Source organism: Malus sylvestris, chromosome 1, assembly GCF_916048215.2.
Source record: "Malus sylvestris chromosome 1, drMalSylv7.2, whole genome shotgun sequence".
Lineage (NCBI taxonomy): Eukaryota > Viridiplantae > Streptophyta > Magnoliopsida > Rosales > Rosaceae > Malus > Malus sylvestris.
Genome location: NC_062260.1, coordinates 21,902,233 through 21,929,847, shown reverse-complemented (window position 1 = coordinate 21,929,847; position 27,615 = coordinate 21,902,233). Strand labels below are relative to the sequence as shown.

The following is a 27,615-nucleotide window of genomic DNA, read 5'->3' as shown; positions in this document are numbered from 1 at the left end:
TGTCATAATAAAAAAAAAAAACGTTATATGTGTTGTGGGTTTGCCGTTTTCCAATTTTGTCAGTCAAGTGCAAGTAACTCGTGAGCAACTCACATGTTTAGTATCTTTAGCTACGTTTCACATGCAACACTTTAATCAGTTTCCTGTTAATGTAATGTCTGGCTCACAAGATGTGACTTTTACATTTTCAAATTTCAGTATGTTGAAACATGTAAGTTGTGGGTGGGTGGTGTGCAAATATGCCATATACATAAGTTATTACATCTCTTGTTTAAGATATATTAGTACTTTGATATGTACGATGTGTTTGTTTAACAAACAACGTATTATTGTCAAGAAATTATCGAAAATGAATTGATAACTACATATAACCTAACAAGTTTGGAAGAAAATATGCGTCAAATTAACAAATTCGGGAATAAATAAATTATTAACAAGTACATAATAAATTTCAAGATGAGTGCGCCAAAGGCCATCTAAACACTTCATTGCCATCTCTGGTTCTCGTCTTGGGTGATCCTTTACGATTGTAATCCACCTTGCATTATATTTGAAAAATTGTTAATAACTTGTTAACACGATATGAATTCACACGAAAAATTTAATGTTCAAGTTGTGCTTAATCAGGTCATATTTGTAGCAATAGATCAGTAAGTCATCCATCAAAATAACATGTCGTTTCATGTCAATCATCATATCACATGTTTTAACTGTTAAAAGAATAAAATTACATTAGTACTTATTTAAATATCATGTGTATAATATAAAGTATTTTTCATCAATAGAGTGAGGAAGAAAATATAACATGTGAATAAAATTAATATTACATTAGTACTTATTTAAATAAATAAATTATTTACAATTTTCATATATATTTTACTAAAATATACCAGCAATCGGCACACACGCTCCATGTGTGCAACAAAATTTATTTTTTATTTGACTACAACTTATCGTTAATGAGCACGGATGACAACTCAAAAAAGAAAAAGACAAAAAAAAAATAGAAGAGAAAAAGGTAGGAGAACCTAGGGAAGGTAGAGAGGAAAATGAGGAGAAAAGTGAGGTTTATTTATTTATTTTTAAATTTTTAAATAGGATATGCTATATTTACATGGTTCTGATGTTAGTATAAAAAACAATAAAATTTGTGTTATGCGTAATTACTAAATTGTCTATGCTTTTTATTTTTGTTCAATTCTAATGAGAAAGCTAGAATGGTAATTTGTTAGAATTTTAATTGACAAATAGAATTTTATTAATATGTAATTTAGATAAATACCGAATAGAGCGAGTGAGAAAATATAACATGTGCAAATGCAATAAACATAGTAACACTCAATGTTAGCGGGTCGGTTAGGCGCGCATCAACCCGTAACCCGTTAATAAACTTTAACGCGCCAGATCCGACCCGCTCCCCAGGTCGCCTTCTCATCCCCACCCCTATGTTTCTCGCAAACTCAGACGCACAGAGACGAGTGAGCTTCCAGGAGCACCAGAAAACCGTGGCGGAAGATGTTCAATCAGTTCGGAGCAACGGCGGAGACTCTAAGCAAGGCGTCGACACTGGTGTTCCGGATCGGCACTGACGCCCACCTCTACGACGATCCAGACGACGTCAGCATCGCTCCTCTCCTGGACAGCAGGTTCGACTCCGAGAAGTGCGAGGCTCTCAAGCGTTTGCTCGCTCTCATCGCCCAGGGATTCGAAGTCTCCAATTTCTTCCCTCAGGTACCTCTCCAACTTCATCACTCTCGAATTCGAATCCCAAAAAAAAAAGGATAAAAATTGAATAATCGTAGCCATCAATTTAGTAATTTGAAATTCGATTTGGTTGAATTGGAATCGCAGGTTGTGAAGAACGTAGCGTCGCAGTCATTGGAAGTGAAGAAGCTCGTTTACGTGTACTTGCTGCATTATGCTCAAAAGTAAGCTAAATTCAACCTTTTGATTTCAACCGAATCGTTTACTCAAATTTTGAGCTTTTTTTTTTTTTTTGCTTTTGTTTTAAATATTTTTCATGCTTACTTTAATTTAGGCGTCCGAATGAAGCGTTGCTGTCAATTAATTATTTCCAGAAGGATTTAGGGGATCCAAATCCGTTAGTGAGGGCGTGGGCGCTGAGAACCATGGCGGGGATACGCCTGCATGTTATTGCACCTTTGGTTCTTGTTGCAGCCAGAAAATGTGCTAGAGATCCGTCTGTGTATGTTAGGAAATGCGCGGCCAATGCACTTCCTAAGCTGCACGATTTGCGCCTTGAGGAGAATACTGTGGGGATTGAAGAGGTTTGATTTCGGTGCTTATTTGTAGTTCTCATCATTAAGATGTTGATGATCAATTGATTTGATCTTATGATCTGCTGTCTGTTCTCTTATATAAGCTATAAAAAGTCCATCCGTTGGTCCCGTTGATATTTCATCGGAAATGATTGTGAAATCACATGTCCTGTGAAAATTCATTTCATGTATTGAAGTTTGCGATGCTTGTGTCCCGATCATCACAACCTTTCTAGTCTGTACATTGTATTGTACTAGCTGCATTGCCATATTTGTATATGTGTTTATCTTATATCATTATAACATCCGAAACTCTAGGTCCAGTGTCACTAATGTTCGTATAATGGTCTTCTCTGTGCAGATTATTGGAACATTGTTGAATGACTCTTCCCCTTGTGTCGTTGGAGCTGCTGCTGCTGCTTTCTCTTCTGTTTGTCCAAATAATTTGTCACTGATTGGAAGGAACTATAAAAGGTTATGTGAGGTTCTTCCTGATGTGGAAGAATGGGGTAAAATAGTTTTAATTGGGATCCTTTTGCGCTATGTAGTCGCAAGGCATGGGCTTATAAAGGAATCCATTATGTTCTCTTTGCATGGAACAGCGAATTCTCGATCTGAAAAGGATTGTGCGGACACCAACTCTGCGTTGGATGACGATGGTGACATTAATGGTCTTTATGAGTCTGAATTAACAAATGCTGTATCCCGTTGTTATATTGAAGGACCAGCTGAATACTTATCACGATTAAGTTTCATGAATAAAGATTCCTCTGAATTTAATGATGCTCGTTTTACATCTGGAAAGAATAACGATGATGTGAAGATCCTGCTGCAATGTACATCGCCATTGTTGTGGAGTAATAATAGTGCAGTTGTACTAGCAGCTGCTGGTGTACATTGGATTATGGCATCAACGGAGGATTTAAAAAGAATCATTAAGCCGCTCTTGTTCGTTCTAAGATCATCCAATGCCTCAAAATATGTGGTAGTTAACATTTCCTTGCAGTTAATTAGTTTGTATGAGCATTGAAGTACTTTATTTTTTTTTAAGTTTATTGATGCATGCACGTGACTGTGAATTCATATATTGTTGATATTTCATAAACATTTCTTTTGTCCTCTTTGAATTTTCTTTTCTTAATTTACAGTTGGTAAGATGGTAAGGATCGTTTTATTGATTGACCAGTGCAGGTTTTATGTAACATTCAAGTATTTGCCAAAGCAATTCCTTCACTCTTCTCTCCATACTTTGAAGACTTCTTTATATGCTCTTCGGAATCGTATCAAATTAAAGCTTTGAAACTGGATATACTGGCTTACATCGCTACAGATTCATCAATTTCGTTTATACTCAAAGAATTTCAGGTAGTTTTTTCCCCTTTGAAATTAGATTTTTCTTTTCCTCTTACCACAGATACTCATGTCTGCTAGATTGTTCATAATATTAAGTGCAAGTTTGCTTGATTTATTTGTTAGCTATGCACCATCAACTTTATTTGAGAATTTCAAACTTGTATGTGTTACAATTTGTAAAATGAAAGCCGGGTATGCTTTGCTTATTGTTTGTGTTTGTTGCTAGGATTATATTAGAGATCCCGACAGGAGATTTGCTGCCGATACTGTTGCTGGAATTGGCATATGTGCGCAACGACTTCCAGAAATGGCAAATGCATGCTTGGAATTTCTATTGGCTTTGACCAGACAGCGTCTGTGACTATCTACCTGTTGTATTGATCTTCAGAAAGTTTTGCTTCTTGAGTTCTGAACTAATATCTAATTTTGCAGAACTTATGACTGGTGAGTTTGGGTCTGTGGATGCCGAAGCAGATATATTGATTCAAGCAATAATGTCTATTAAGTCAATCATTCAGCTAGATCCACCCAGTCATGAAAAGGTATTTTCAATTTTCTGCTGAGTTGCTGTCATTAGATGTCTAATCAGGGGTGTAGAGGTGATTTACTAGTGTTGTTTGTGATGCCTTGTTACCTTGTCTTTCTTCTCTCTGTTTTTTGGGGCATTTATTAACTGACATTTACACCTTTTCAAGGTTATTATTCAATTGGTTCGAAGTTTAACTTCAATAAAGGTGCCTGCTGCACGTGCTATGGTTGTTTGGATGCTGGGGGAGTATAACTCTTTAGGTGATCTCATCCCAAGGATGTTAGCTACAGTGCTCAAGTATCTTGCAGGGTGCTTTGCTTCTGAAGAAGTGGAAACAAAGCTTCAGATTTGTAATACCGCTGTTAAGGTACTACTGCATGGAGGTCTTCTCTAAGTACATGGGGTAAAAGTGACTACGTTTCTTTCTAAATGTTGAGGTTATCTGTTCTGTAGGTTTTATTGGGGGCAAAAGGGGATGACGTGTTGACAATCAAAATGGTTTTAATCTACGTGTTGGAGCTGGCCAAATGCGACTTAAATTATGACGTTCGTGACCGAGCTCATTTCTTAAAGAAACTCCTGTCAACTTATTTAGATTCTCAATGTCTGGAGGAGGGAACCAACCGTCCGGGTCAACAAAAAGATAGTTCACTTCTCCTGGCAGAAAACTTGTTTGGGAAACAAAATAAACCAGTGTGCCATGAGCCCATTGATCACCGGTTTTACCTTCCTGGCTCTTTATCGCAGATAGTACTTCATGCTGCTCCAGGGTATGAGCCTCTCCCAAAGCCCTGTAGTTTGCGCTGTGATGGCCCCGAAATGAATGAAAATGGTGAATCATATGTTACAGACGATGAGGACTCAGCGTCTGAATCTTTGGATGAGGAAATTGCTTCTAGTTACAGTTCGCAACGTTCTAGTGTTGATTCAACTGGCACTGATGACGGTGAAGACGCTGGTTCTGCAAGTGAAGACGATGACAATTCTCATCAGTTGATTCAGTTTTCAGATGAAAGGAAAAATGGAGCTTCTCAGTCTGCTTCTGATTTTGGCGAATTGTTGTCAAATAGAGCTTTAGAATCATGGTTAGATGACCAACCTGGTTTTTCAAAACCAAATACTTCAGAACACACTCAACACAGTCAAGTCCGTACATCTTCAGCAAGAATCTCCATTGGGGATATTGGAGGTCAAGTTAGACCTAAAAGCTATCCACTCTTGGACCCTGTGAATGGAAATGGCTTAAAGGTTGACTATTCATTTTCATCTGAGATTTCAAGTATCTCTCCTCTGTTTATATGTATAGAAGTTTCCTTCAAGAACTGCTCAAATGAGACCATGTCTGATATAACTTTTGTGGATGAGGAATCCGGAAAAGGCAAGGACTCTGTAGAGCAATCGTCGTTTTCAGATGAAAGGTAATTTAACTGTACATGTCTGGTAATTTAACTCACAATACAAAATACTTCTGCAATAAATACTTGATATGTCATGCCTGAGATACATAAATTGGCTATCTTTTGGTTAGGAACTCTCGACCATTTTTGGTTATAGAACAGGATGATGATTACTTTGTTAAAACCCATGTGTTATACTTTAGGTTGAGGTTAATAGGCCAAATAAGTTGTTTTTATGGTGGATTTGTCAAATAAATCTGCACGCAAAAGCATTTCTGGAGATTTCTTTAAGATCTACTATCATTATATCTTACTATTCTTAATGATCCTAAGTGAGATCTAATGGAGTAGTTTGGTTAGGCTTTAGTGGATTTTTACAGTTTCCAGACTGGTCCGTGCTATGCCTGGGGGTTCCACTGTTCATAATCGAGCAGGATGATTTAATAAAATGCATTTGTTTTATTCTTGTATCATGTATTAAGAATGTTTATTTCTTTTGTAAGGGCCTAATCTTTTGTTACGATTATCTTGATACCACAGCTCCACGATACCTCAAAGTAATGAGCCAAATCTAGTTGCTGTAGAAGAGATCACTTCTCTGGAACCTGGTCAGACTATAACAAGAAGCATCCAGGTCCGCTTCCATCACCACCTCTTGCCTCTAAAACTGGCCTTATATTGTAACGGCAAGAGGCATCCTATTAAGTTGCGGCCTGACATTGGATACTTTGTAAAAGCTCTTCCTATGGATGTTGAAGCCTTTACAAATAAGGAGTCTCAACTGCGTGGAATGTTTGAATGCGTAAGAAGGTAAACTGACTCTTTTTTTTTTTCTATTGTCGTATAGGCAAATTTCACTTGTTGATAATAGTTTCCGAAAAACCCCTTCTCATTCGGTCTTTGTTATTCTATAATATTGTGTTTTCTTCAACAGGTGCACCTTCACTGACCATATCAAGGAGTTGGACAAGGACAAGGGTGATAATTCATTGGTGGAAGACAAATTTCTCGTAATCTGCCGAAGTCTTGCATTGAAGATGCTCAGCAATGCAAATCTTCATCTTGTATCCGTTGATTTGCCAGTTGCAGCAAAGCTTGATGATGCAACAGGCCTGTGCTTACGGTTCAGCAGCAAGATTTTAAGCACCTCTGCCCCCTGCTTGATAACCATTACTGTCGAAGGTAGATGTTCCGAACCATTGGAAATGTCAGTTAAAGTAAACTGTGAAGAAACTGTGTTTGGGTTGAATCTTCTGAACAGGATCGTAAATTTCTTAGTTGAGCCCTCCCATGCCCACGTGAGTTCGTAAGGACATTGGAAACCAGTAATTGAGTTTTGGAGAGAACATAGAAAACCCGCGGTGTACTGCCAACTCTTCTGGCTGTCCGTATGTTTAATGTATTTCTGTACAGCGGGCAAAAGCTCGGTATTATACTCATTCACAGAATTGTCTCGAGTTCATTTTCTTTCGCTCGGAAAGTGTTTGTTCTTGATTTTCAGTCTCTACTTTTTGTAATTTATGGGACATGAAATTTTATGTAATTTAAATCCATATGAAGTACACATTTCCAGTGGAATGATTGAAGAGAGTGTACAATAAGTTATTAGCTAATCACATTTAATTTCTCTGCACAGTGATTAATCTTTCGCCGGAGCTAGTTACATTTGGATTAACCGATGACGTTAAAGCTACAGGCTATGCCCTTCTGCAACTCTTGTTATTTTGGCTCACAACGGCAGCAGGTACCGGAACTCGGATTCATAAGGCTGGACTTCCACCGTTCTGATTATCGGAGACTTCGTCTCTCCATTCAAGCATTCCATTATCAATTGTTTCAGCGAACCAGACCGCGGCAGTTGGCTGTAAATCCATTCCAGCAATGATTCCATACCGTCTGCAAAATCGAGCATGTTCCATTGAAGGAGCTTGGGCACCACAATCTTCTTCTTGCTTGTGACTCCCACCGAAGCTTCCAAGTACTCCAGTTTTGCTCTCTCCAACTCATTGACTATGTCGTCGGAGGTGTAAACCCTTAACTGCATGCACATCAGAGCTTAATTTCATCAAATCTACGGAGAAAAATGTTGTGAAATAACGCAGGGGAGAGCTAGGCACTACATACTGCCGGTGAGGACCAACTGCCGCGGCAAAGAGCAAATGTGACGTTAGGTTCAGGGTATCCGAGACCGTACGCATGTCTTAGTAGCATTTCCTTCTCATAGGCAGGCCCCTACCGAGTGATGTAAATTAATCAGGAAAAAAACATACATATGAAGAAAGAAAAAAAGAGAGGGTGCAGTTGGAGCTCAAGTTTTGATGTCTGTTTCACGTACATGTTTCGATTCAGATGGATGGCGGAGAATGAAATGCTCGATAGCCAGAGCATTCAGCACTATGCCTCCGACATTTAGAGCAGCCTAGGCGAAAACGGGATCATTTAGTCTCAGTATTATATGAAAGCTATAAATCTAACCTCATTTTTTAGCCGTCTGCACTCCCAACTGAATGTTTTACGATTTTTTCTACGAATGACAGAATTGGTGTACCTTGTTCATAAGTGCCAGCAGTTTCTCCGGTGTAGACGGCAGCCCATGTTCCAGAAATGCCTGAAATTTGATAAGAAATAGAAGCTCCGATTACATATCATTCTCGGATTTTTCGGTTTCTTACTAAACATTGCTTAAGATCTCTTACAGTACATGCATGATGCAGGCGTTGTAGATGTTGATCCAGAACGCCAACTTTTGCTTGTAGGTCAAGGAAGTCAAGTCCACGTCACACAGCTGATGCATCAAATTCCTGAATTCACAAGAAAAAAATGTCGTCGAAACAATACTTTCCAGTTTTGACAATACTTGTAAGCCAAGCAAGTAGTTACCTCAACTTTTCGATTGCATTCAAACACTCAGACAATCGGCTGACATCGAACGAGCTCCTCGTGATCTGGATGAAGTTTTTGTACGGGCCAACATCCCTGACAGCACCGTCTAAGTCGGGCAGTATGCAGTAAGGGTCGGCATTGGACGAGGTGTTGTAGTTGAAGAAAATTGTGGATGATTTGCAGTTGAATGAGGTCTTCGGAATGAGCCCCTTCGAGTTCATGCAGGAAAGTGCAAGCTTTGGGACAACAGATGATCCCTCCTTGTCGAGTGATGTTTGTTTCAGTTCAAGAAATATGGATATAAGGCACTTGAGAAGTTCTTCCGAGAGTTCATTTGGTTTCAGATCATTTTCTCCATGGCCCTGGTTTCTGCTTCTTCCCCTTTGTCTCCTTGATAATTCAGCAGTTTCACCTGTTCAAACACACATAAAGAAGAATTATTTATTTGTAACGAACGGACACGTCGAGAAACAGTCATTTCTACGTAGTAATCTTAAATTTCGATCCCGTTTATTGACATGGGTTGATTGTTTTAGCCTTTTAGGGTGTAAAATCGCGACGATTTAATCAACATTTAAATCTAAAACTTTAGGATTCTAGTCTCAGATCGGTAATCACTTCGGTAAAGAACAGACGTCCTGCATGCATAATCTTGACAATTAATAATCAACCCTATCAATAAATGAGATTAAACCAGAGTTGAGTAAATATGATCATAAGTGAGATTTCCATGATATTTCCGTCCTTCGATAAAGAACAGACGTCCTGCATACATAATCTTGACGGGATTGGCATCTACTGAAATAAGACTATTGGAACAATCCAATTCCAGTCAGATTCATTGAAGAGTATACAATCTCACATCGGAAATCTTACGAAATAAAATACATCGTACGTTAGGTGGTTCAATTACTAATAGCATTGAGACCTTTAGTAATAACAAGCAGTTTACCATCAGCATATGTGAAATTCCATCTTGGGATATCTGCTGCAGAACCTACAGAAGCTCTTCTATCCTTCAACCTTCTTTCTTTTCTCAAATTTCTCAAAGCTTCGTAGTTCTGTGATCTGCATCTTTCTTCATTCACCACTGGCTGGTTTCCCACCCTGCATAACAAGTGATTCTGTTGCCCTAATTGCTTCCGCTGCACTTCCCATTCTCTTGTTTGTTCCCTCTCTTGGTACAACCTCAGTTTCAGCTCTTCGACTTTTCTTTCGAGTTGACCTATCTCTTCCTCCACCATTGCCAGCTCCAAAAACAGCTCCTGAAACTGCCATACAAAAATGTGTCGATATAATTGTAAAAAACAATACTTACCGAAATTATTTCAACATCGAGGGTGTGTCCCTTATTTATATCCATAGTAACGTTCAAAGTGCTTATATTGTCATACTGTGAATCTAGACCGCATGTTCATGCAAGAATCAATGTGACCAAACCGGTCTAGATTCATAGTCTGTCAACAGAGTCTCGTTATATTAACACAACGATACCTGAGGTGGAAACAACGATAAAAGACACGGATGTGACTGAACAGGTCCATGGAGTGCACATTGCAGAAACCTGCCAAGTGTTTGTTCTCCATCCAACTCTGCCTGCAATTTCTTAACCTGTATAAATACAGAAGAATTTGACTCTGTGTCAAGCTTATGTGACAAATTCCTAACATGTTACACAGAATTCTATGCCGGAAACAAGCGAAAAACTTAAAACAATCATCACCTCTTCCTCAAGGTCGAGTTTTTTCTGCTTCTCCTCGCTTCGCTGCATTAGAAAGTCTTCGAATTTCATTATTTGCAGAGGCAAAGATCACCACCAGCTAACAGTTTGGGAATCTGAGGGCTGCAGGAATAATGGAAGTTGTTGAGGCAGGGAGAGGTGCCTAAAACAAAGGGAGAGTGAGGCGACTTCGTGGGTGCCATTAAGGGTAGGTAGAAGACAAGAGGAGGAGGTTGAGATTTGAGAAGATTGGGAGGGAAGGAAGGAGAAGAGTGAAAAATTGGGAGATTGAAATGCATGAGAGAATGGAGAATGTGCGGTGGAAAAATATCTCGGATAACTAGGTATCAAACTCATCACAAATATATACTGTCATCGTCATTAATTTACGTGAGTTAAAAAAGAGACTTATTCTGTTCAAAATTCAAATGAAGATAAATATCACTAAACGAAAAGATAGTTGGTGCGCTAGAAGAATCTTTGAAGGACGTAAATATGTGATTGTATACGGTTGGAATTGTTATCATTATTGTTGGTGTTAGGGGAAGTGCATGGCAATCCCATGATCTCTTTTTTCTAAAAGTTGAATTTCTATTTAATTTCAACTGCAGGAGGAGGGCGGTGGGGACGTGAAGTCCATGAACACAAAAAATAAGACGCCAAATTTGAAAAAGTAAATAATAAAAAATAAAAAAATTAATAATACAGAGAATATAATTATATATTTAAAAACGCCGTCTGTGGGAATCGAACCCACGACCACATGGTTAAAAGCCATACGCTCTACCAGCTGAGCTAAGACGGCAGATAATATAGATTTGAATAATTAATTGTTTTTTTCCGGTGTTAATATCTCCCATGAGTTATTAGGGAGCTTTGAAAATCTGTGAGAGACTGGGACAGTTGGGAGTTGGGACTAATCACAAAATAAACCAAATAAGTAATTTCTTACTCTGGATAAAAGGGTGAAATATTTTTTCTTATACAAGCAATAATAGGGAAAAGAAATTCGTATACATAATCTTACAGAGTCGTAAGCATAGATGTGCGAGAAGATAAAATCATTACGGAATTTGCTTTCAAACCCAAGAACCAAGGATTTGAGAGATTACAAGGAGGCTAAAGTGGAAATAAGCCTAGGCCTAGCAAACACACCAGCCCCAAAATCCTCTCTTACTTAAGGAGCTTATCTACGATCAGCATGGGTCCCACAGATCGAGTGTGGGCCCGGACTCGAACTCAAACCCTACTCTGCAATGCAACCCCATCTGCAGACGTATTGTTTCTCTATGGATACGCACCACTGTTCTTCCATCCTCCAAACGATTGTTCCCCGTCATCCTGTTCTACCTATAAAATGGAGACCAAAAAAAACCACACCCACATCAATCAAACGAGAAATGGTCGTTGTTGAAAATGCGCGCTGAACTTTAAGGAAAAAAATGAAGCGAGAAAAAAGTTACTTGCGGAGTGAAAGTTAGGCCGACTTTGATCTCCCCATGATAAGTATTATTAGCGCGAACAACGCTATAGTAAAGAGGATGTTGTTCGGCAGTTCCATTCTGCACTCCCAGTGCCAATAAGTCTTTCACGTATATTCTGCAAATTAAGACCAATATGATCTTCCATACAACAGTCGTGACTAAATAAGGACGTATCTATTTTCGGTGATAGATAGGTCTTTGTGTCGCATTTCATCCGTCCATTAAAAAGTGGATTAGTAGCATCACATGACTAAAAAGTTTATCGTGTTTAGGCTGAGCTCTACATCAAAATTGTATCTGAAATAACAATGATGTGACTTACGTCGCTTGGCCGATAAATCATCAGAAGTGAAGGTGTCTTGGTCCATGATCTTGAGAGTGATCTTATACTCTCCCCCTGAACCTGGATATTCTGCCCTGAACGTAAATTTCTCGTTCCACTCCGGACTGCTTCCTTGTTCTGCATTATCGTTTCAAATCAGTACATCTATTTTTTTTTAGTTACGCAACACAACACAACACAACACAACCCAACACAGAACAACGCGAAAGTTGAAGTTGCCACAATGATTAAGAATTACAGTGCGACTGTTTTAATATTACAAGCAGGGCTTTCGTGCCGGTGCCGTGATCATTTGATGTAATTGATTAATTAAGTGTTTACTTGCAGACCATGAGTTTGTTGAGTACTTCAGCTTCTGGAAGGCAGCTTGTTCACGTCGTTTTAATTAATTACAATTTTAAAGCGAAGGAGAAAGCGTTGATCAATATATTAGTACGCCCACCGGTCTAGAAATACCTGCAGTATAGGGTAGATATGCCATCTAATACCAATTTATTTCTCAAAGTCTCCTATAGTTGTGCTAGAAAAAAGTCTACTAATTCGATGCATTTAGCAACAAATCATAGAATATATATATATATATATATATATATAGTGACGGATCTGTGACACCACTTTTTTTACGTAATTTTTTACACAAGTTTTTATGGGCCCACTCCATAATGTGTTAACTATCTCAACCTTCTATCTTTTACAACATTATTCATAGATCATCTTTGAAAAAAATTAGACAAATTCAAAATTATTAAGACACTCATTTGCAGTAAAGAAAATAGATGAATACAATTCTAAAAAGAAACCCTAAACTCTTTAATCTACGGTCATATGGTTCGAATTTAAGTGATTTCTGGTAAACATGATCTTTGAGGGAATACCTAAAAATTAGACAGTTAGATCGTTAAAATACATTACGGAGTGACCCCCACATTATATTTGAATTTGTTCTTGCAATGACTTGCCTTGCTCGTGCAAAAACTCGAGAAACTAGAAATACGAATATGGTTATATTCAAGTGTTTGGTGCAAGTGGAGGTGAATTAGAAACTTTAGAAGTTACCTCTGGCGACGCTGCTCTTTCTCTCTTGGCCTTTGTATTCAATCACAACATACGGATCCATACGACCTGCTAAATCATACTTTGTCTTAAAAAATACAATCATTCCACGCTCACAACAACAACAACATCAACGAACAAGTAACTTTTCATGCAGAAGTTGATGCACAATCTCCAGTGGAGCCAAAAAACCGCTTCGGTAAGCCACTGGGTTAGCCTAGCGGTGCGGGTGGGCTGGGTGATGAGTACGAGTAGGCGAAGATCACTTAGCAACAACGAAAAACAACCACTTCTGCTGGTAATAAAAATGCGTACATTTTAATAGTTTCTAAAATTTTTGAAGCAATCCAACAAATAATCCCGGAAAATTTGGGATTACTTGAAACATTGTAAAAGTTGATTTTAACCAGAATTGGAGAGAATATATGCAGTATATTGTGGCCAAATTGTTTGAAGTTTAGAACTTTTCAAGAGTGACATGGAGATGAATAAACACAGAAATCAAAAATTTGAAGAACCCCATCAAGGTTCGTGAATGCTTTCAACTAACTACAAGCTCAAACAACTGAATAAATCATTGAGCCAGCTATAAATTAAACAAAATGTTGCAAAAATACAAAAAAAGAAAGAAGAGAGAAGATTATACTGAATAAATGGGTTTCTCCAAGGCCCTTTGCACTCACAAGATTCACCTCCAATAACCCAACTGCCATCTCTCTCTCTCTCTCTCTCTCTCTCTCTCTCTCCTGAGATATGCGAATATCAGATTCAATGGAATTCTTGTACTAAAGCTGAGAGCTTTGACATGGTTTGCAACCAAGGATTCCAAGTTATATATAATACAAACAAAAGGGCACTTGATTCTTCCATGACAGTCAACCTAAGAGCAACTCCACCTCATGGAATTCCCCTTGCAATTGGGTGATTGGATCTCCCTACCCCAAAAAAACTTGCTCCAGCACATGCCAATTGCCCCACCTATTGGTATGATATTGTTGTACTAAAGGTGAGAGCTTTGACATGGTTTGTAACGAAGGATTCCAAGCTATATATAATACAAACAAAAGGACACTTGGTGGTCAACTTAAGAGCAACTCCACCCCATAGAACTCCCCTTGTAATTCGGTTATTAAATCCTCTTACCCCAATAAAATTTGCTCCAGCACATGCCATTGGGTGGGCCCAACTCCCTCCAAGACCCATTGGCTGAGGCTCTGAGCAATCGGGCGAAAATGACTTGAGGCCTTGCTTGAGGCTATCTGACATCACCTACGTTATAATTTTCTTTTGCACCAAGTATATGCGTTTCACATGTGTGTGGACACGAGTGGTCCTACAAGAATCCAGCGGCGGGCCCTGCTGCAGTAGTCTTTTAATCTGGGCCCTAGGATTTTCCAAATCCAATGGTCCATTTTTATTCTGGTTTTTATTTATTCAAACAATAGAAAAGAATTTGTAAAAGATTTATTCTCCACGTGGCACAACCTAGACACTTGGACTGCAATAGGAAAAGCCATCCAACGGTCCATATTAATTGTGTCATTAACAATGTTTGAAAATTATAAATAAACACAAAAATTACAAAAAAATTAAAATTAAGAGTATGAACTGTGGTGTGACCGAGATGAGATTGTAACTGGGGATAATAACACGTGGCTTGATAGGGTTGTTAAAAGTCATATTTGAAAATACACATAATATGAAATTTTTCTAAAATTAATAATTAAAAATAATTATTTTTTAATGTGAATAGCTCGGGCCATTCATTTTTAGGGGCGAAGATGCACTCGAACAGTTATCGTTCAACAAGGCAGTAATTGCATTAGGTCAATAGCCCGAGCAGTAATTGCCTTAGTGGGGTGGAGTTGTTCCAAGGCCAGGTCTTCCTATTAACTCAAAACTATTTTCAAATCTCAAGTGAATTTGCCAAAGCAGGTGCACAATTAAATAAAGAAAGGTATATTACTAGATCGTAATGTCAGTATCTGCTTGCTTCTCTCGTTTATAAGTAGGTTTAGGGTTTAGTTCATGATGCATTTGCTTATGGACATAACTAGTTAGTAACCAACTGAAATTGCTGCTAATAACATTGCTCCAAAGTCCAAACTATTTATACATAATCAGATATCTGCCCCTTTGACGATCACGTTTGGAGACTAAATTTATAAATCAAATTTGCAAACCAGATGATATGTCATCAGTAAGAAATAAACATGTTATTTAACACTTAAGTAATAATCCAATCATCAACCACCACGTCATTTGATTAGCAAATGATTCTATACAACCGGTGTTGGAACAAATTCCCTTCTCTATAAAACCCACATTGACATTTTTAATCTATCATCCTTGAAATTTCATACTTAGATATGAATTGAGCAGCGGATTTGACCAAAGTACGAATTATTATTATTTGTTTCAATTTAGGACACATCAAATAAAACCAGAGAACTTTAGCGGTCCAAAGAAACCAAACCAAGGTTTTAATTGTTCCAAATGTTTGCACACAAGCCCAAAACTCAGGCACAATAAACAGATATTACAAACCCGAAATACTCAAAAATCTGCCGGACGTCATCGAACGAATGTTTGTGCATTCATACGGCAGCCTTTTCCTTATCTGCTGCGCGGAGGTGATAACTCAGCAGATCTGGACCTTGATCCAGATGGTGATCTTGATGCTCTATCAGGAGACCTCCAGTGATCTCTTCCGTCCTTATCTTCGCGCATAGGTTTCCTACAACAGCGAAACAAGAACACATGATCAACGTAAAAGATCAGCATTGCGTTCACATACATACTAAATAAAAATCAACCACTTTATAATGACAGCATAGTCCGAAAGATAATGTATAATGTGAACCCTGCAGTATAAGCTAGAAAAGTGAAGCAATTGGAGACTCACTTGTCATACCCATCGGCGTTTTCAATTGGTCCAGCCCCATTGTCATAACCTGGAGAATATGGTCTGCGATCATGATCACCGTCTCGCAATGGTGGAAGATCTCGGGGTGATCTTGGGTTGTCTCGGCGCCTTCTGCTTGGTGAAATAGAGTCACCTCGCCGTCTTGGAGCAGGAGAATAGGACCTGGGAAAGTTATTTGCCATGTATCCACCTGCATCAGTGGGCTTTCCAAAAATGATATATAGTGAAATCAGGGAAATCTGTCACCTTCAAAGCTTACCTTGAGCGGTATCGACTTCTAGAACCTGATGGATAACGTGGAGAGCGAGAACGAGAACGCGAGCGCCCTGTGACATATCAGATACGGCGATTAGTGTTTAGCAGAAATGGCATCACAAATACAACAAACCATTTCTTAACTAATTTGATTATTCACTTCAGCAATGAATAGGAAGGCAATCATATGGCTGCAGATTTCCGATTACTTAGTGAAGCCAACATGATCAATAGTGTTGAGGACCATCCCTCATTGTGGTCAGAAACAGCATGCCATAATGAGTATAACTTGTACTGTCATAAGAAACATACCATAATAAGATGATCGTCTTCCCCCATGGCCTGATGGCTCTCTGCAAAATGTAAAACAGGCAATTGGTATTCCAAACATACGGAGTCAAGTTAGTAAGAAAGATACCGAGAGAGTGAGAGTGAGTCAGAATAGTAGAAACTACCTAACCCTAGTCCTCTGGCGCATCTCCTCTGGCCTTTTCCTTGTCTCTGCAGCAACCACCACAGATATCTCCCTCCCAGCAAAAATCTTCCCATTCATATGATACTGAGCCTCTGCGGCCTCATAAGAATCCACAAACTGAATAAATGCAAATCCCCGAGGTTCCCTACATAGAAGTTCAAAAAAGCTTAGTACAGTACAAAGAAGCAGAGATTAAGAGTGAGCAAAGACAGAATGTACGAGGGCAATGACTTTTCAAAATTAGCATAGTAAGTTACCACCACAGTGCCATTACTCTGTATACCTTCTTCACATACTTACGTCAGCTCTTGAGCACTTCCACTTAAGTGGATGCTGAATTTAAGTAAAGCAGGTAAACTCGAAGCTTAGTGGCTGACCTTTTCTTTATAGTCAAGTATGAAAGGCAACTTCAAAATATGCAAGTAACTTGGAAATTCTTCTCATTCTTTAAGAAGCACTTGAAATCAACGTTGCCCACAAATTCTTCACATTCTTGTGATTATAAGCACTTGAAATCAACGTAGTCCTCACCAAACTTCTATTTGATCGTTGTAATTATATAATTTCGCTTCATAAAAAAGAACATTCTTCATTTGAACATTACTCCTAACACGCTTGGAATACCACTATGTTAGGCAATGATAAACAGTAGGCCTTCATCAAATGTGAGGCTTGGGCTTGTTTTAACTTCAAACACACAACCCCTGACAAACCAGTTCAACATTTCACTATGAAAAAAGAAAGTAAATATTTCAAAAAAATAGTTTACGAAATTCCACACACATGTAATATATTCCCTACTCAGACATTCTAACCAAGGATGCCAACATCGTAGGAAGTACGAAATCTGAAAGAACTAATCAAATAGCATTCTTATCAACCGAGTTTCACTGGCATAAACTATAAGCACGATATGTAAATAGATGTCGACCGCAAACCAACGAATTCACCCATTTGAAGCTTTTATATAATCTGGATAGTGCTCATTCACTTGTCAAATATAGCAAGCTCAGGTTTATTTTCAAGATTACAACCTACAAAACCATTATCGATGCATCGAACACGCATTGACAAAATTAAAGCTCACCCAGTATAGTAGTCCTTGGGAATGTAGACATCCCGAACTTCCCCGTATCTTTCAAAGGAAGCCCTCAGCTCTTCAGCTCTGCAAAATTAGACAAAAACCCCAAATTTCAGAAAACAGTGAAAACCCGCAAACAAATCAAACCAAAAGTCCAAACTTTTCTTTCACAGGACCTGCAATCCAGAGGAATGTTCCGGACCAAAAGACTTCCATTATTCTGTTCCTTGCGCCTTCTTGGGGGGCTTCTTCCTCGCCCACCTCCTCCTCCGCCGCCGCCGTAGCTCCTCCTCGGAGGACTATAGTACTGTGGGCTGTACCTCCTCATATCCAATACTGCAAAAGTACCCAAATCGTTTGGTTTCACGATCACATAGCAAGAAGAAGAAGCAACGATTGGAATCAGGGTTTTGCCAATTTCTCTGATCCGATGAAGACCGTGAAGATTCGAGAGAAGAGATTTACCTGTGAGTTTCTGAACACAGTGAATCGTACGGACGACGAGAGAAGTTCGAAGAAGGTGTACTTCTTTGGATCTGAATTTTCTGAAGGGAAAGACTTTCGAAACCCTGATTTTTATGAGCCCCGAGTCTTCGGTTCAGACACTCCATCTGATGACGTACTCTTGGTGGGCCGTTGGGCCGGGTTTCTGTGAACCGTTTTTTGGGCCCTTAGTTTCATTTCATGCTAGCACTCGTCCTGAATTTCTACATCTTAATATTATTATTATTATTTTTTTTTTTACAAACGATACAACTAATTAGTAATAAAAGGAAAATTAATGAAAATAGCTTGAAACTTTGAGTTTTAACGAGAAGGACAAAATAAAGGGTAAAGTGAATAATACCAGGATTGACTTTTTAGTATAAAAATATGGTTTTTCGTTTAAGTGAATAGTACATCGGAATTTTCGTTAAAACTCCCATAAATAAATTGCAAGGTTTAGAATTTAACCCCATGTTTTTTGTTAAGTCACAGGATTAACCCTGAAGTTTCTCCAATGCTTTTACCACTTCATCCATATTTGGCCTACACCTGGGTTCTATTGATAAGCATTGGCTTGCAAGGTTAGCTGCTCCAAGAGCTACCCCAGCAGAGTACTGGCCTTCAAGACGACCATCGAAAATTCGGACAACTTTACGTTTGCTGGCCAGGTAACGCCTCGCCCATTCGACTAAATTTTGTTCCTCAGATGGCCGGTTCTTGTCCACAGCTCGTCTGCCAGTCAGCATTTCAAGCAGAACAACTCCGAAACTATACACATCACATTTCGCGGTGCAATCACCTTCAAAAAGAAAATGAAGTGGCATTTCATGTTTAAACAACACATAGCTAACAGCAATGGCCATGCCGGTACCAGGTACGGTAGCTGTGAGTGAATTCTCATCAATCCACCCCTTAAAGACACGTCGCATACGAACTCCATTAACTGTTGCATTAATACGGAAAGTTCCTTGTGGCTGTTTTCAGTTCATCAATGCGGAAGCTCTTCAAGTTGAAGGGCTGCAAGATCTCACCCTCTATCTGTCGAGTTGAAGGCACCGAGACAGACGAAACCCTCACATTCGAATTCAATCCTGGACATGTAAATGTTAACATGCCATATACAGCACACGATTCTTATCTATGCAATCAGCTAAAGAGTGAATGAATCACAAGTCGCAAACCTACCATCGCGAGGCGGGTTCGAAGGTGAATCTTCATTAGCTGGTTTCTTGTCTATGCAATCAGCAGCCGCAGCTAACTGGGGCGCATTACTCGACTGGCTATTAGTAAATGTTGTCTCGCTAGCATTATCCCTCTCAGTATTCTCATGCGTTGTGTCCATAGCCAAATCCCCGCGTTTCACCTTAGTGTACCCTTTCACGCTTGTGCGAATCCCGCCACACATAGTGGTCAATATCTATGAAACTGTCCTCAATAACTGAAACTTGAAATGAAACTATTTCCCTTAACGATCAGTATTTGATAACCGTTTCGTTTTTTGTTCTAAGTTGCTTTCACTTTCCTCATCTCTTCAACACAAAAATGAAAACTAAAGACGAAAAAATAAAATGGTTATCGAACAGACCATAACATTCATTTAATAAAATTTTCAGAACTTCATAAGTAAATATGTAATCAATTGATTTGAGTACTGCCGCACTCCACAAAACGTGTTCTGTATTCCAAGCTCAGATGATATGGCAGCCTTTTCATCTGATTTCAAATTTGTTTATCAACTAAAAAAGAGCAACCCCAAGCCAACAACGGGGAGGAGCGTCTATCCTACACAGCCTTATCCTTGTTAATCAACTAGGGTTATTTAAATCGAAGATGAGCAGTTGTAAAATTAAAACGATCATATAAATTTACATGATGATGCATATACAAGTAAAAATGAATTCAAAGGCCGACGAATGTAATGAAAACTCACGGTCGATGATCGAGGAGGGAGTCGAGGGACCGAGTAAAGGGGACTGCAGAGAGGTCGTCCTGCAACTGCAAGGCGGAGGAGAAACAAGTCACAAGAACAAAGATTACCAAGTTTACATATTACAGTTGACCAGACAGACACGTTTTGTAACCATGTTTTTTTTATGTGAAATTTCTACACGATCACAGACAGCATATATAAACAGACTTTTCAACGTTTTCATTGAACACGATAGCGATGCAAAACCAAACCCACGAAAAAAAACAAAAAACAAAAACAAAAATAGTAACAGAATGAGTTTTGAAATTTCCAACAGGCGATGCATGCCGGCTGGCTAACTGGTCCAACACCGATAGTGTTCCCATCTTAACCACCCGAGGTCGCGTTTCGCAATCGGCTGCTGCTTATCATTCATATAATTATCTCCAACAGAAGAAAAACAAAATGAGAGTTTGCTAGAAACTGGTTCTTCATGAAACTTGGTTTGGGACTTGGAAGTTTAATTTAATCATGGAGCTTCAGTTAGTTCATCAAATCAAGGGGAAATAATGGGAGATGATTTGTGAAGGCTAAATGTAACCAGGCAGACGACAAAAAGAATTGGAGCTAAACTTTTTGTTGAGCCAAGTTTTCTTTTGCAGACAGTTTTTGTTGAACCACAATTACCTAAGCGGTAGGTAAGTCCCACATCGACGAGAGCGTGAAGAACGAGCTAGAATAGGCAATATAAAATAAAGCGGCGTGTGAAGCTGTAAACTTACGGAGCCATGCGTTGAGCACAAAGCGAACTATTCTTTCGCCTTTTACTAAAGAATACCGTGTGCTCGTCGTTTTAAGTGGCATACGCCTATTTTTGGAGGGGCGCACCTCTGTGGGTGCCCCTTACAATTCTAGTAGAAGATTAAAGATATAGCTGGGACATTTACAATTACTGAAATATGAATGTTAAAAACATAGCTGGGACTTCAAACAATTACCGAAATATGAAGGTAAAATTGTGAAATGCTACCCTTACTTGTATGTTCTCTGTAAAAAAATAGAAATATGGTGTAATATACGGCTTCTGCTACGGGTACGGGCATACAACTGAATAAGGTTTTGTACGTACGAGCTGCTTGAGTAGAAGAAGCTGTTGTGGTGTAGAGAGAGAGATCCATGCTTGAGTAGAAGAAGCTGTTGTGGTGTTGAACTAGCGGCGTTGATGGTCTGCCATCATTCTGATGCGTCGTTTGGCTTGGACAAGGTGAAGAGTGTGAGTGGCCAAAACCCCTCAGCTTGATGTGGTTTGCTTAGTTGCTCATATTCCAGGCTCAGAAACAAAAAATGCTTGAGAGAAAAGTAACCAGGAAGGCATTCACAAAACAAAATTGTACAAATATTCAACTGTCTGCAGTTACATACTCGTTACAAGATACAGTATTCAATATACACACTATCCGCTTTCTTCCTCCTATTTCTTTTCCCTCCCTCTCCCTTGAGACTGAATCCCAGTTTTCCTTTGAACCAATCAAACTAATGATAAAGCATGCATCGATGATGAATGTCTCATGCTGGGGTGAGGGAAGCGGATGCCCTGGGACGATGAGGAGTTGCTGCATTGTTGACTCCGTTGATGCTGTGTCTGCGATGTTTTGGGGCGTGGTTTGAATTTGCATGAGGGTTTGGGCGATGTTCATTTTGGAAGATACCTGAGCCCTCCGAGTCACTGGGCTCCTGAAGTTGCTCCAACGCTTTTACCACGTCATCCATGGTTGGCCTAGACTTGGGTTCTACAGCTAAGCATTGAATTGCAAGGTTAACAGCTCTGAGAGCTTCATCCAGAGAGTACTGGCCTTCAATACGACCGTCAAAAATTTGAATAACTTTGCGTTTGCTTGCAAGGTAAGGTTTGGCCCATTCAACTAAATTGTGTTCTCCCGATGGCCGGTTCTTGTCCACAACTCGTCTGCCAGACAATAGTTCGAGCATAACAACCCCAAAGCTATACACGTCACTTCTCGCAGTTAAATGACCTAAAAAAAAAAAGAAATAAGGATCAGCAGGGAGCAATCATGCATTCTTGTCATGTTTAAGAAGAAAATACAGCCATATGGTTGCTGCAGCACTGATCAAGATGATGAAGACATAGGGACGAAAGCTCTTATTAAGCAGAAGTGTGATAGGAAAACAAAGTAATCTAAGGAGAACAAATTGTTTCAACAGATTTTACCTACCACAGCAAAGTGAGGAGTAAGTCAATCACGTATCCAAAAAGTACAGCGGAACTTTCTGCAACTATATGGAGGTGAAAAAAATGAACAGGAAAATTAAAACCAAAAGCTGGTCATTCATTAGGGTACTGCAGTAGGAAATCTTCGAGAAAGGGCAGGATAATATGTAGGCTGTAGCAGAAGGTTTCAGATGCAACATAGGTATAGAGTAGAAATGAAGTAAATGGGAAACAGACACCAATGTACTACATACAAAGACTGGATAATGTCATAGTTCATCACGGTATTAGTCTTTTTTTTTCTTTCTAAAATTGATCGAAGCCTGCCTGTGGTTAGAACCTATAAATATTTGGTTACAACTTTGGTGAAAGGTAGATGAAGCTGTAAACAAATATCCCCAATTTTTAAGGGTAGGTTGCTTTTGTATGTGAACTCAATCCTGTTAACTAAACGTACCTGTGGACATATACTCAGGCGCTGCATAACCATATGTCCCCATGACTCTTGTTGAGACATGGCTTTTATCACCGGCTGGGCCATCCTTGGCTAGACCAAAATCAGAAAGTTTGGCATTGTAGGTCTGTTGTTTTTCAATTAAAATTGTGTGAGAAAGTCTTACCAGAATTCTTCTAGAAGCAATAAAACTCAACAATTAAAAGTTTCAGTTACCGAATCCAGCAGGATATTAGCAGTTTTAAAGTCCCGATATATCACTTTTGCCTCATCACTGTGAAGAAATGCTAGGCCCTTAGCAGCACCGAAAGCAATCTTCATACGAAGGTTCCAGGAAAGTGGTTGAAAGTAAGACGCCCCTGTTCCACCAATAACATTTTAAGTCACTAAATTATACTTACATAGTTCATACTGAAATATTTGATATCCTTAACAATGTGTTTACTTTAATAGATCAAAAGGCTAAAGAGTGAAGGAAGTTCCTAACTCACTTCTAAATAGATGGTTATCCAAGCTTCCGCGAGGCATAAATTCATACACCAAAAGACGGTGGTCATCCTCTAAGCAGTAACCAATCAACCTTACAAGATTTTCGTGATGCAGCTGCCCAAGGTAGTTGATTTCCGTCTATAGTTCAAGAAGCTCCACAAAGTTAATAAATTATTCTGTTATTACGTGTAACGTTATATACATGCAACAACTATAACGGAAGAAGATTCATTAAGATTGGTTCAATGTATTAGCCCTTCGACCTAAACACATCTATTCCTCTGTGGGGGACCTTGACAAATTGATGATCAATGAATATTAGATTTTCAAGTATTTGATTGCACCAAAATCAAATAAAAGAGATATTCGGAAAGTGCCTGTAAGCAAAAGAAGGATAGAAGTGATACTCACCAACCATTCTTTGTGACCCTGGAGACCTTCTTGGTTAAGCCTTTTCACAGCAATAACCATGCCAGTACCGGGCTTGGCAGCTGTTAATGAATTCTCATCAACCCACCCCTTATAAACAGAGCCGAAACCACCTTCACCCACCATACTATCAGGACGGAAGTTCCTGGTGGCAGTTTTCAGTTCATTAAAGGCGAAGCTCTTCAAATTGGAGGATTGCAAGATCTCGCCCTCTGTCCGTGGAGTTGAAGGCACTGAGACAGACGACACCTTGCTATTTGAATGTAATTTGCTATTTGAATGTAAACCTACACATTTCAAATACCATATAACTTGTAAATAATGCTCAACATTCAGTCAACATATGTAAGTTCTAAAAATAATCTGTAACTTCACAATAGAACGAGTGAGGCTAAGTTAGTTGCTCCTGTATATAGTACAAAAACTTAAATCTCAAATTTGGCATCGATTGACTTTCAACAACAAAATGGTTAGCTTCGGATGATGCCACAGCTTATGAAGTACTATGGTAATCTAACATGGTGCTCGAGGTTCGGTTCCAAGAGGTCTTGCTTCGAAACCCCTAGAACCCCATTCCCCAATTGACGGGCAAAATATATGAGCTCCATTAAATTCTAGAGAAAATAATCCAAACCAAAACAACAAAATGGTGCAATAAAACCAGCAAGTCCATGCAAATCTGAGTTGAACTTGATCGTAACGAACATAAAAGGTTGTGGTTTCAAAGATCTAACCTTTGATAATCCTCTATATAGCAAAAGAAATGGAAGCCAAGCTTTTCCATTTGAGGAAATTTAAACAGAACAAAAATGGAAAATTACTAAGTTCATCATTAATTACAACTACATTTCAAGTTTCTCCTTGAAATTTCAATATCTTAAACCAGAGCAGTAAAAGTCACATAAACCAAGAAGCAGGACTCATCAGAACAAAATTCCCAAACAAAAATCAAGTATTTCAGCCAAAAAAAAAAAAAGCACGCTAAGCTCTAGCTGCTATAGACTCCAACACTGCATGTTGCATTAATCAAACACTACCAACTTTGATCAAAGTTCCAAACTTTTAATTAACAGAGTTAATCAGAAAATAAATGATGAATCTTAAACTTGGTGAAACTTAATTACCATTATGAAGGGGGCTGTCAGCTTTGATTCTAGAACTTAAGCAAGAACCCATCACCAGAAAACGTCCCAAGAACGGGTCTTTCGAGACCCAACTGCCAGAAGAGGAGGAAGAAATAGAAACCCAAGTTTGCAAACAAGTTGCAAAGCGCAAGCAAAAGCAGAAGACCGTGAATCAAATATGATGGTCTCACCAATCAGTGTGAACGCTCTCGCTCTCTCTCTCTCGGCTAGGCTTTTTCACAAACACCTAGCTGTCAAGAGCACGAAATAACTCAGCAATTGAATAGTGGAAAATATTGAAGAAATCAAAGAAAAGCTCTGTGCTTTGAACTTGGAAGATTTTTGAGGTATATGTGGGGGTGTTTGGTTGCTGGGAAAGTTCTTTTATTCGACCTTCGGGAAGGACAAAAGTGTGAGAGGTTTGACTTGCCATCCCCCACTTGAGCGTTTCTTTTGGTGTTTTCTTCATCTGCACGCAGCACGTTGGTGGATTGGAAAATGGTAAAAGAAAAGAGTGTTCGATGGGGCTTATCCAAATTACGTGCTCTCTGCATCTCTCTCTCTCTCTCTCTCTCTCTCTCTCTCTCTCTCTCATGGGTAGGGATAGGCAAATACCCATTGGTTATGGGTAACCACGGTTACCCGCCCATTTAAATTAAACGGTTACGGTTATGGGTAAACGTTTAGATAAATAAACGGTTATGGGTATAACCGTTTACCCGCGAAATTTAAATGGGCGGTTATGGGTATTAACCACGGTTATAAATGGGTAACCGTTTACCCATTTATTTTATATATGTAAAATTAACACAAACCATGTTCTCAATCCAATAATATTTAGCACCCAATAAATTAGCAAGGAATTCATCGGTCATTCACTCAATAACACTACTATAGGAATGATGATTCTCATCATCAAGGAATTGGCCAAATTAATTTAAATTCTTTGTGGATAACCGTGAAATTGATAGAAATGTTTTGACAGAAATATCTTCTAAACAATTTTTGTAACCCAATAATACTTAGCAAATATTATATTTACCTTCATTGGTAACAGTTAAAAATATCGTCCGTAAACTATTATTTCAATTATTGGAATGGTATAAGGACTTAAAAAATTAAAATATGGAAATGTATGATGAATGTACCTATAACAGTGTTTAATTGTCAAAAAAAAAAAATTATGACAATTTTTTTTTTTAATTTTCAAGTTGTGAAAAAGGGTAATGGTAAAAAAAAAAAAAAAAAACAGGTTAAAAATGATAAATGGGTAAACGGGTAGTAAACGGTTACGGTTAAATAGGTATGCGGTTATGGGTATGGTTAACCGTTTATAAACGGTTATGGGTATGGGTATAACCGTTTAGACAATTACCCAATGGGTAAACGGTTATGCGGGTATGAGCATAAACGGTTATGCGGGTATGAGCATAAACGGTTATGGATAAATTAACCGCGGTTACCCGCCCGCATAACCATTGCCCATCCTTACTCATGGGTGCGTGTGACAGCTTTGCATGGCTGCAGCCTCTGCTGTGCGTTTTACTTCTCTTCCATGTAATTCTTGTAAAAGGTGAAACGGAAGCCAACTCTCACTCAAGTTACTGGTTTAATGTTGGTTTACTTATGTTCATGATAATGACTAGCCATGAGAGTTATTTCTAACAGATGGATCATCGGCTCACTACCAAAATACTTCGATATTTTCCTTTAACATCAGTTACAACATCTTAAACGTGTGAGATTTATCATAAACAACTTCTGTACATTAAATCGTACGTAGAACCATTCATGTTGTCACCTTTTACGTGAGATTCGTATTCTTTACAAAAAAAAGATATTAACGCTTAAAGTGATTCCGTGCAAGATTTCCCAATAGAAAATATTTAGTTTCTAGAGGAAATGAATCGTCTCTCCTTAAATATCCTCATATAGCAAGCGTGCATAAAACTTTTCTAGTTTTACTCTGATTCGGGAACAAATATGAATGGCTTTTTATATACGAAGAGTAGTTACTTTTGCCTTAAAATGTTGGAATATGATTTTCTCTCCTCCTATTACCATTCTTTTTTCTCCCCTTCTCTCACACTTTTTTGTCTTTTTCTCTATATAAAAAATTTGTAGCTTAATTGTAACCGATTAAATAAAAAAAGAGGAAGAAAAGACTAGGGGAAATGTTATTGGCGCTCCAAAAATTTCATTCTACATTCCTCATAAGTGTATTTTTCTTCCCGAATATAAAAAGTTTGAAATGTAAAATAAGATTTTTGACAATTCCCAAAACTAGAGAGGATTAGAAATGAAGAGAATGATGTTCCTAAACGCTTTGTAGCTGTGGCTCGTAAATCATCATAACACAATAAATAAGTAACAAATAATACAACAAATGTCTTCCTTTGACTTGAGTGCAACTATCTTGATTAATTAATAATTTAATCTCACACTTGACTTGTTGTCGCTGCTTTAGTGGGCTTCTCTGATCAGCCAATGCGTCACAGCGGCCCCCCTTTGGAATAGAAATTGGTCTTTGTAAGGATATGGAGCATTTTTTAATCATGTCTGTTTATCGTATATTGTACGGTCAAAATTTATTTTAATTTATTTTATTTAAAATTGAATATAAATAGTACCTGAAAAAAACTGATCACATGATGTACGATGAACAGACGTGATTGAAAGATTCTCCGGATTCTCACAAAGAGGATATGAAAAGGAT

General features: G+C 38.6%; 4 protein-coding genes, 2 non-coding genes and 2 pseudogenes across 7 annotated transcripts; 2 read left to right on the top strand and 6 right to left on the bottom strand.

The window, feature by feature from the left end:
• Positions 1-1,444: 1,444 nt before the first annotated feature.
• Positions 1,445-7,159, top strand: LOC126622523 (AP3-complex subunit beta-A-like). The gene is made up of 11 exons (XM_050291321.1): positions 1,445-1,731; positions 1,852-1,928; positions 2,039-2,288; positions 2,641-3,264; positions 3,471-3,644; positions 3,859-3,985; positions 4,065-4,174; positions 4,328-4,528; positions 4,615-5,579; positions 6,099-6,368; positions 6,493-7,159. Exons 1-11 carry the CDS (start codon positions 1,516-1,518, stop codon positions 6,866-6,868), a joined length of 3,390 nt encoding a protein of 1,129 aa, XP_050147278.1. The 5' UTR covers positions 1,445-1,515; the 3' UTR covers positions 6,869-7,159.
• Positions 7,092-10,489, bottom strand: LOC126622529 (uncharacterized). The gene is made up of 9 exons (XM_050291325.1): positions 10,165-10,489; positions 9,936-10,052; positions 9,394-9,712; positions 8,439-8,853; positions 8,260-8,359; positions 8,107-8,166; positions 7,894-7,977; positions 7,683-7,790; positions 7,092-7,596 (listed from the first exon to the last, which is right to left on the bottom strand). Exons 1-9 carry the CDS (start codon positions 10,231-10,233, stop codon positions 7,288-7,290), a joined length of 1,581 nt encoding a protein of 526 aa, XP_050147282.1. The 5' UTR covers positions 10,234-10,489; the 3' UTR covers positions 7,092-7,287.
• A 404-nt stretch (positions 10,490-10,893) lies between these two features.
• Positions 10,894-10,966, bottom strand: TRNAK-UUU (transfer RNA lysine (anticodon UUU)). Its single transcript has one exon. It is a non-coding gene; the product is annotated as a tRNA-Lys (tRNA).
• Positions 10,967-11,089: 123 nt separating this feature from the next.
• LOC126630803 (16 kDa phloem protein 1-like) lies at positions 11,090-13,997 on the bottom strand (annotated as a pseudogene).
• Positions 13,998-15,427: 1,430 nt separating this feature from the next.
• Positions 15,428-18,480, bottom strand: LOC126621370 (serine/arginine-rich SC35-like splicing factor SCL30; annotated as a pseudogene).
• A 575-nt stretch (positions 18,481-19,055) lies between these two features.
• LOC126621372 (probable serine/threonine-protein kinase PBL3) lies at positions 19,056-20,643 on the bottom strand. Of its 2 annotated transcripts, XM_050289866.1 has the most exons (3): positions 20,195-20,643; positions 19,450-19,702; positions 19,056-19,355 (listed from the first exon to the last, which is right to left on the bottom strand). In XM_050289866.1, the coding sequence occupies exons 2-3, from the start codon at positions 19,667-19,669 to the stop codon at positions 19,216-19,218; spliced, it is 360 nt and encodes a 119-aa protein (XP_050145823.1). In that variant the 5' UTR covers positions 19,670-19,702; positions 20,195-20,643; the 3' UTR covers positions 19,056-19,215. The 2 variants fall into 2 exon arrangements, with proteins under 2 accessions (XP_050145823.1, XP_050145827.1); XM_050289870.1 differs by lacking the exon at positions 20,195-20,643 and having other exon boundaries at positions 19,450-19,781.
• Positions 20,644-20,957: 314 nt separating this feature from the next.
• LOC126634041 (U5 spliceosomal RNA) lies at positions 20,958-21,074 on the top strand. Its single transcript, XR_007627169.1, has one exon. It is a non-coding gene; the product is annotated as a U5 spliceosomal RNA (small nuclear RNA).
• A 473-nt stretch (positions 21,075-21,547) lies between these two features.
• On the bottom strand, positions 21,548-25,275 carry LOC126621366 (receptor-like cytoplasmic kinase 176). The gene is made up of 6 exons (XM_050289851.1): positions 24,900-25,275; positions 23,758-24,062; positions 23,349-23,484; positions 23,074-23,216; positions 22,861-22,984; positions 21,548-22,206 (listed from the first exon to the last, which is right to left on the bottom strand). Exons 1-6 carry the CDS (start codon positions 24,949-24,951, stop codon positions 21,740-21,742), a joined length of 1,227 nt encoding a protein of 408 aa, XP_050145808.1. The 5' UTR covers positions 24,952-25,275; the 3' UTR covers positions 21,548-21,739.
• Positions 25,276-27,615: the final 2,340 nt, after the last annotated feature.

Bases quoted from the DNA above. Each gene is read 5' to 3' on its own strand.
- LOC126622523 (XM_050291321.1), top strand. From the start codon at position 1,516: ATGTTCAATCAGTTCGGAGCAACGGCGGAGACTCTAAGCAAGGCGTCG. The intron at 3,645-3,858 runs GTAGTTTTTTCC...GTTTGTTGCTAG, and splicing joins TTATACTCAAAGAATTTCAG to GATTATATTAGAGATCCCGA. The intron at 4,529-4,614 runs GTACTACTGCAT...TCTGTTCTGTAG, and splicing joins TTTGTAATACCGCTGTTAAG to GTTTTATTGGGGGCAAAAGG.
- LOC126622529 (XM_050291325.1), bottom strand. From the start codon at position 10,233: ATGAAATTCGAAGACTTTCTAATGCAGCGAAGCGAGGAGAAGCAGAAA. The intron at 9,713-9,935 runs GTATCGTTGTGT...TTTGTATGGCAG, and splicing joins TATCGTTGTTTCCACCTCAG to TTTCAGGAGCTGTTTTTGGA. The intron at 8,854-9,393 runs GTAAACTGCTTG...GTGTTTGAACAG, and splicing joins GAATTTCACATATGCTGATG to GTGAAACTGCTGAATTATCA.
- LOC126621372 (XM_050289866.1), bottom strand. From the start codon at position 19,669: ATGTGTGGCGGGATTCGCACAAGCGTGAAAGGGTACACTAAGGTGAAA. The intron at 19,356-19,449 runs GTAGGTTTGCGA...TTACATGTCCAG, and splicing joins TTCGAACCCGCCTCGCGATG to GATTGAATTCGAATGTGAGG.
- LOC126621366 (XM_050289851.1), bottom strand. From the start codon at position 24,951: ATGGGTTCTTGCTTAAGTTCTAGAATCAAAGCTGACAGCCCCCTTCAT. The intron at 23,485-23,757 runs GTGAGTATCACT...CTTGAACTATAG, and splicing joins AGGGTCACAAAGAATGGTTG to ACGGAAATCAACTACCTTGG. The intron at 22,207-22,860 runs GTACGTTTAGTT...TTTTTTTTTTAG, and splicing joins GCCTGAGTATATGTCCACAG to GTCATTTAACTGCGAGAAGT.